Below are 8,404 nucleotides of genomic sequence, written 5' to 3'. Positions count from 1 at the left end.
GTTCTAGATATATTATACACACAAGTCCTTTGTCAGAAGGACAAAAATATATTTGTTTTTTAAGCCTGTATATTGCTTACCTTTTGTTTGTATTTTTTTGTGTACCACCAATTTCCATTTGGTATCACTTTCCTTCGGTCTGAAAACTTGCTTTAACAGTTCTCACAGTTCGGGTTGGCTGGCAATTAATTCAGCTTTTGGGTGTTTGAAACTCTGTTTCTGAAAAATATTTTTACAAGTATAGAATGCAAGTTTTCTTTGTTTCACTTCTTCAAATAAAGATGTTGCTCCACTGTCTTCTGGCTTGTATTGCTTTAAGTCTGCTGACATTCTTAACTGTGTTCCTCGGTATGCAATGACTCTTTTTTCCCCTCTGGCTGCTTTTAAGATTTTCTCTTTATAACTTTTTAAGACGTTTTCTTCACATTTCTTTTGCTTGGACGTTGCTGCGCTTGTTGGATCTTAAATTATTTTGTTGACCAGGTGGAATGACACTATAGTAAACTGGCATTCCTTTTGTAGGCATAGATCCTTGATTAGACTGATTAGGGAACGTAACAGGCTGTTGATAAGTCTGATGGGCAATTCCTTGAGAACCTTGAGGCAGTGAAACCTGATACGTTGGCACTGAAGTATAGGGGATGACCACTCCTTGAATTTGATTTCCAATGCTGTTGCATTGGCCACTGACTAGGCTCTGTCTCTGGGGTTGCTGAACTCCAACTATTCCTTGGTAGTTTTGCTGCTGGTTGGGTATAACTTGATAACATGTCTGCTGTGCAGGTTGTGGCAGTGGTTGGTTTAGATGTGAATTGTAATGAACAGAAGGGACTGGACGATACTGAGGTTGACTGGAGTGATAGTGGCCTGGAGCACAATAACAGGCTGGCATCTGTGGTGATGGCTGCTGAATATATCCCTGCTGCTGGAGCACAGGCTGGCTGACAGGATGACCAGAGGCAGAATACCCAGCAGTAGGGACTGGCTGCCAAGGTGGTAGGGGAGGAGGAGGAGGAGGTGGTGGTGGCGGTTGTGGTGGTGGTGGTGGTGATGGAGGAGGATGTGGTGGAGGGGCTGCTGTCATGATATAACCAGACTTCTGTGGAGACTGAAGAACCACAGTGGACTGGAACATGGTGGCATGAGGGTCAGAACCATCAGCAGATGGCTGGCGAGCAAGACTCATGTGGCTAAACTGAGACCCAAGGTTATCCTCCCCAAATTAGTTTTCAAAGATTCCTGTTCTCCAGAAGGGTCTAGACAGTGTATTTAATGAAATAATAGCTAAAAACTTCCTGAGTCTAGCAAGAGATTTAGACACCCATATACAGGAAGCTAAGAGATTCCTAAATAGATACAATTGAAAACGATTTTTTCCATGGCATATTAGAGTCAAACTGTCAAATGACAAAGAGAGAATTCTAAAAACAGCAAAAGAAAAGCATCTAGGCACTTATAAAAGAATGCCCATGAGACTAACAGCAGATTTCTCAGCAGAAACTTTACAAGGCAGGAGAGAATGAGATGATATATTCAAAGTGCTTGGAGAAAAAAACACTGCCAGCTGAGAGCACCATACTCAGCAGTTCTCCTTCATAAATGAAGATGGAATAAAGTATTTTTCAGACAAGCAAAAGCTCAGGGAGTTCATTGCCACTAGACCAGCTCTACAAGAAATGCTTAAAGGAGACCTGCACCTAGAAATGAAAGGATGATATCTCCCATCATGAAAACACATGAATATATAAAATCCACTGGTAGAGCAAACAAACAAATAAAAAAAGTGAAAGATTTTAACATTACCATACAGAAAACCATCAAACTACAATGATAAACAATGAGAGAGAGAAAAAAAACAAAGCATATACAAAAAAATTAATTAATTAAGTGCCAGGAATAAGACATCACATATCAATAATAACCCTAAACGTAAGCACACCGAATTTTCTACTTAAAAGATATGAACTTGACTTTCTTCACAGAACTGGCAGGGAGGAAACCTGTAAATTGCTTATGGAACCAAAAAGTAGCCCACATAGCCAACACAATTCTAAGCAAAAAAAAAAAAAAAGCTGGAGGCATCACACTAACTGACTTCAAACTATACTACAAGTCTACAGTAATCAAAACAGCATGGCACTGGTACCAAAACAGATATATAGACCAATGGAACAGAACAGAGGCCTCAGAAATAACATCACATACCTACAGCCATCTGATCTTTGACAAACCTGACAAAAGCAATGGGGAAAGGATTCCCTGTTTAATCAATGGTGTTGGGAAAACTGGCTAGCCATATGCAGAAAGCTGAAACTGGATCCTTTCTTTACACCTTATACAAAAATTAACTCAATATGGATTAAAGATTTAAATGTAAGACCTAAAACCACAAAACCCTAGAATAAAACCAAGGCAATGTCATTTAAGACATAGGCATGAGCAAAGACTTCATGACTAAAATACCAAAAGCAATGGCAACAAAAGCCAAAATTGACATATGGTATCTAATTAAACTAAAGAGCTTCTGCACAGCAAAAGAAACTATCATCAGAGTAAATAAGCAACCTACAGAATGGGAGAAAATTTTTGCAATCTACCCATCTGACAAAGGGCTAATATCCAGAATCTACAAAGAACTTAAACAACTTTACAAGAAAAACAAAGCAAACAACCCCATCAAAAAGTGGGCAAAGAATATGAACAGACACTTCTCAAAAGGAGACATTTATGCAGCCAAGAAATATATGAAAAAAAGTTCATCATCACTGGTCATTAGAGAAAACAAATCAAAACCACAATGAGATACTATCTCACACCAGTTAGAATGGCAATCATTAAAAAGTCAGGAGACAACAGATGCTGGAGAGGATGTGCAGAAATAGGAATGCTTTTACACTATTGGTGGAAGTGTAAATTAGTTCAACCATTGTGGAAGACAGTGTGGTGATTCCTCAAGGATCTAGAACTAGAAATACCATTTGAATCAGCAATCACATTACTGGGTATATACCCAAAGAATTATAAATCATTCTATTGTAAAGACACATGCACATGTATATTTATTGAGGCACTGTTCACAATAGCAAAGACTTGGAACCAACCCAAATGCACAACAACGGTAGACTGGGTAAAGAAAATGTGGCACATATACCCCACATATACACATAAAAAAGGATGCGTTTATGTCCTTTGCAGGGACATGGATGAAACTGGAAACCATCATTCTCAGCAAACTAACACAAGAACAGAAACCCAAACACCACATGTTCTCACTCATAAGTGGGAGTTGAAGAATGAAAGCACATGGACACAGGGAGGGGAACATCACACACTAGGGCCTGTCGAGGGTTGGGGAGCTAGGGGAGGGATAACATTAGGAGAAATACCTAATGTAGATGAGGTATTTACTTACTGTATATGAATGTCTAAATCCCTTACTAGACTTGGTGATGGATGTAGACAACCACCATGGCACGTGTATACCTATGTAACAAACCTTCACATTATGCACATGTACCCCAAAACTTAAAGTATAATAATATTAATAATAATAATAAAGATATGACCTGGCTGAATGGATGAAAAAAACATAACCCAACTATATGCTGCCTATGAGAAACTCAATTCACCTATAAGGACACATATAGAGTGAAAGGAAAGAGATAGAAAAAGATATTTTAGGTAAACGAACATCAAAAGTGAGCAGGAGTAGCTACACTTATATCAGATGAAACAGACCTTAAGTCAAAAACAATAGAAAGAGACAGATAAGGTCATTATATAATGACAACGGTATCACTTCAGCAAGAGGATATAACAATTCTAAATATCTATGCACCCAACACTGGAGCACCAAGATATATAAAGCAAATATTATTAGATCTAAAGAGAGAGAAACTCCAACACAATAATAGTTAGGCACATCAACAATCCCACTCTCTGCACTGGATAGATCTTTTAGACAGAACAAAGAAATATTGGATTTAAACTGCACTTTAGACCGAAAGTATCTAACAAACATTTACAGAAAATTCACCCAATAGCTATAGAATACACGTTCTTTTCATCAGCACATGGAACATTCTCCAGAATAGACTATATGTTAAGACACAAAACAATTCTCAACAAATTTTTAAAAATCAAAATTGTATCAAGTATCTTCTCAGGTCACAATAAAATAAAACTAGAAATCAATAACAAGAGGAACTTCAAAAACTATACAAATACATGAAAGTTAAGCAACATACTCCTAAATGATGATTGGGTGAAGGAAGACATTAAGAAGAAAAGTTTTAAAATTTCATGAAACAAATGAAAATCAAAACATAACATATCAAACCCTACAGGGTACAGCAAAAGTAGTGCTAAGAGGAAGGTTTATAGCAATAAATGCCTACATCAAAATAATAGAAAATTTTCAAATAAACAATCTAATGATTCACCTCAAGGTATAAGAAAAGCAGAAAACAAAGAAACCCAAAATTAGTAGAAGGAAAGAAATAATAAAGATCAGAGCAAAACTAAATAAAAATTAAAAACAAGGAATCAATTAAATGAAAAGTTCTTTTAAAGATAAACAAAATTTATAAACTCCTATCTAGACAAAGAAAGAAAGAGTGAGAGAGAAAGAGAAAAATAGAGAGAGGAAGGAAGGAAGGAAGGGAGGGAGGGAGGGAGGGAGAGAGGGAGGGAGGAAGGAAAAAGGAAAAGAAAAGAAAGACTTGTATTCTTCACACCTGCTTAACACCATGTGGAAGCCACCAAAACTTATAGCTTGCACCCTCCAGAGCAGCCACCCAAGCTTGGGCTACTTTGACCAAAGGCTGGAGCTGAAGTGGCTGGAATGCAGACAGCAGTGTCCTGAGGGTAAGCAGGGCAACAGTATCCTGGGTCTGGCCCCTAAAACCATTTTTCCCACTTAGGCCTTTAGGCCTGTGATGGGAGGGGCTGTCCTGAAGATTTCTGAAATGCCTTTAAGATCTTTTTTTCTATTGTTTTGGATACTAGCACTTTTTAAAGTGCTAATTAAAACATCCCTTTTAATTAGCCTGCTTAGATAGTTTCTCTACCACAGGGCCAGGCTGCAAATTTTTCAAATTTTTACATTCTTGTTCCAACTTTAAGTCATTTCTTTGCTCTTGTATCTGGTTGTAGGCAGTTAGAAGCAAACACATCACATCTTGAATGTTTTGCTGCTTAGAAATTTCTTCTACCCTAAGTCATCACTCTTAACTTCAAGCTTCCATGGATCCCTAGAGCTTGGACACAATGCAGCCAAGTTCTTTGCTAGGGCATAAAATAGGTGACCTTTACTCCAGTTTCCAATAACTTCCTCATTTCCATCTGAGACCTCATCAACCTGCCCTTTACTGTCCATATTTCTACCATTTTGGTCACAACCATTTAACCAGTCTTCAAAAACGTCCAAATTTTCCTTCATCTTCCTGTCTTCTTCTGAGTCCTCCAAACTCTTCCAATCTCTGCCTGTTACTCAGTTTCAAAGCTACTTCCACACTTGCAGGTATCATTATAGCAATGCCCCAATTATCAATACCAGTTCTCTGTGTTAGTACATTGATGTTATTCTAATGCAGGGGTCCCCAACCCCAGGGCCATGTACCAGTACTGGTCCATGGCCTGTTAGGAACCAGCAGGAAGTGAGCAGCAGGTGAGTGAGCATTATTGACTGAGCTCCACCTCCTGTCAGATCAGAGGCAGCATTAGATTTTCATAGGAGCACAAACCTTATTGTGAACTGCACATGCGAGGGGTTGAGGTTGCATGTTCCTTATGAAAATCTAATGCCCCCTCACCCACCCCCACTCCCAGTCCATGGAAAACTTGTCTTCCACAAACCAGTCCCTGGTTTTATAAAGGTTGGAGACCACTGCTCTAAAGGCATACCTGAGGCTGGGCAATTTATAAGGAAAATGTTTATTTTGGCTCGTGGCTCTGTAGACCGTAAAGCATGGTGCCAGCATGAGCTCTTTAGTGAAACCTCAGAAAACCTACAATTATGGCAGAAAGTAATGAGGAGTCAGTGACACATGGCAAAATGGAGCAAGAGAGAGAGAAAGGGGAGATCCCGGACTCTTAAACAACCAGATCTCACATGAAATACTTAAGCAAGAACTCACTTATCACCAAAGGGATAGTGCTACGGCATTCACAAAAGATTCACTTCCATGATTCAGTCACCTCCCACTATGCCCTACATCCAACACTGGGCGTCACATTTCAACATGAGATTTGGAGAGGACAAACATCCAAACCATATCAGTTGTATCAATTGGGAAAAACTGGGTAACAGGTGCACACAACCTCTCTTTCCCATTTTTGCAACTTTCTGGGAATCTAAAATTATTTCAAAATAAAAAGTTACAAAAAACTTTTTAGGCATTTCAAATATAAGAATATTTTAGTGAAAACTGGTTCCAAATTCTTAAAGTTAGCATTAGTATCTTTCTTATTACTCTGAATGTGACAAGGATAATCCTACATTCTCATCATCTTTTCTTAGAAACTAAACAGATTCATGTATCCAAAATAAGTCAATTTTAACTAAACTTAGTTTGCTTTACATAAATCCCTCAATATTTCCTTGAACTATCTATGTTTTAGTCTTGCAGTAGAATTCTAAAGCAATCCCACCATGGCCCATTCCTGCTCTACCCACATAACTAGAGCTACCATGCTAATACAGTGATCCAGTGAGACCGTGACCCAGGCTGAGCTCTTCTTTCTTTGTAAATGTTGGCTCCAATACAGAGAAGTGTCTCTATATGTGACTGAACATACTGTGGGCATCTTGTTTCTTCCAAGCAGCTGGTCTATGGAGAGAGAGATGGGAAGACTGGTGGCAGATATGCAATGTAGAGAGAACATCTTTTTTGGAAGTCCCTCAGTTCCTTTTGGTGCATATGACCATAGCTTGAGGAGATGGCTCTCAGGGGTACATCTTCAGCCAATTCTTAGGCTGTGTAGGATGTCTGCAAAACCAGGATATTAATACTGGTTATTTTCTTGAAGATGGGATTATGACTGACATGTTTATTTTTTCAACTTTATTTTCCAACTTTCAAGCATTGTAAAAATTGACATAGACACCGTTAGGTTTTCAATGTGTTCATTTTGGTGTCTCAACCCCTGAAATAAATGCTACCTTGAAAGACAAATATTGGGCCAACTTGTATCTGGGAATAGTTTCTCTGTTGTTCAACCAGGAACTACTCACTCCCTCTCTGCCTCATTCCCAAGGAAATTTATTATGGCTTAGTCAAGCTCAATGAAACATTTGGGGCTTTGTTTTTTCTACATTTTTGAAATCTTAATGTGCATAAATATCATGTGATGATATTATCACACCTGATTCTAATCCAGGGAGTCTGGAACAGGGCTTGAGATTCTGCATTTCCAACCAGCTCCCAGTTCTACACATTACAGACCAGGGCTCACTGAATGTGCCAGTCAGCCTAGACCAATGTCCATCCTGTCCTTTTGAATGTGCTTTTCTTGTGAAGTCAGCACTGGGGTCTTCCACTACGGAGAGGCTTCCACATCCTGCTCACTTACAACTACCTGCTACCTCCACACAGATACCAAATAGCCTAGGAGGAGGTCCCATCTCCCCCATAATTTTATCCCCTCACCTGCTCACCTACAGCCAACTCCCCTCTGGACATTGGGGTGCCTTGTCTTACTCTGGCTCCCTTCTTTTTTTAAATTAAGGCAAAATTTACCTAACATAAAATTAGTCAATTTGAAGTATACAAATGAGTTGTTTTTTAGTATATTCACAATGTTGTGAAAGCATCACCTCTATCTAATCTGAAAACATTTCATCGGCCCCAGAAAAACCTTGTATCAATTAGGCAGTCACTCTCCCATTCTCCTCTGCCCCACAGCCCCTGGCAATTTCTGTATCTATGGATTTACCTATCTAGGTATTTAATATAAATGGAATCATACAATATGTGATCTATGGTGTCTGGCTTTTTTCAATGAGCATTATACTTTCTTCTCTTTTTCTTCTACAAACATCAAATGTTCTCATTTCTTTGTGAGATCAAACATCAAAACAATTGAACTCATGGAGATAAAGAATAGAAGGATGGTTACCAGAGGCTGACAAGGGTAGTGAAGGGGAGAGGAAAGGTGGGGATGGTTAATGGGTCCAAAAAAATTTTGGAAAGAATGAATAAAACCTAGTTTTATATCACAACAGGGGGATGATAGCCAATAATAATGTAATTATACATTTTTAAAAATAACTTAAAGAGTAGAATTGGATTGTTTGTAACAGCAAGAATAAAAACTTGAGGGAATGGATACCCAATTTTCCATAATGCAATTATTACACTTTGCACACCTGTACAAAAACATCTCATATGCCCTACAAATATAC

At 38.5% G+C, this 8,404-nt stretch overlaps 1 protein-coding gene across 1 annotated transcript; it reads right to left on the bottom strand.

The window, feature by feature from the left end:
- Positions 1-246: 246 nt before the first annotated feature.
- On the bottom strand, positions 247-7,682 carry LOC118143838 (R3H domain-containing protein 1-like). The gene is made up of 2 exons (XM_035255110.3): positions 7,650-7,682; positions 247-1,213 (listed from the first exon to the last, which is right to left on the bottom strand). The coding sequence occupies exons 1-2, from the start codon at positions 7,680-7,682 to the stop codon at positions 422-424; spliced, it is 825 nt and encodes a 274-aa protein (XP_035111001.2). The 3' UTR covers positions 247-421.
- Positions 7,683-8,404: the final 722 nt, after the last annotated feature.

This window comes from Callithrix jacchus, chromosome 11, assembly GCF_049354715.1.
Source record: "Callithrix jacchus isolate 240 chromosome 11, calJac240_pri, whole genome shotgun sequence".
NCBI classification, from domain to species: domain Eukaryota; kingdom Metazoa; phylum Chordata; class Mammalia; order Primates; family Cebidae; genus Callithrix; species Callithrix jacchus.
The sequence above is the reverse complement of the archived record's forward strand: the minus strand, read 5'-3'. Positions and strand labels throughout refer to the sequence as shown.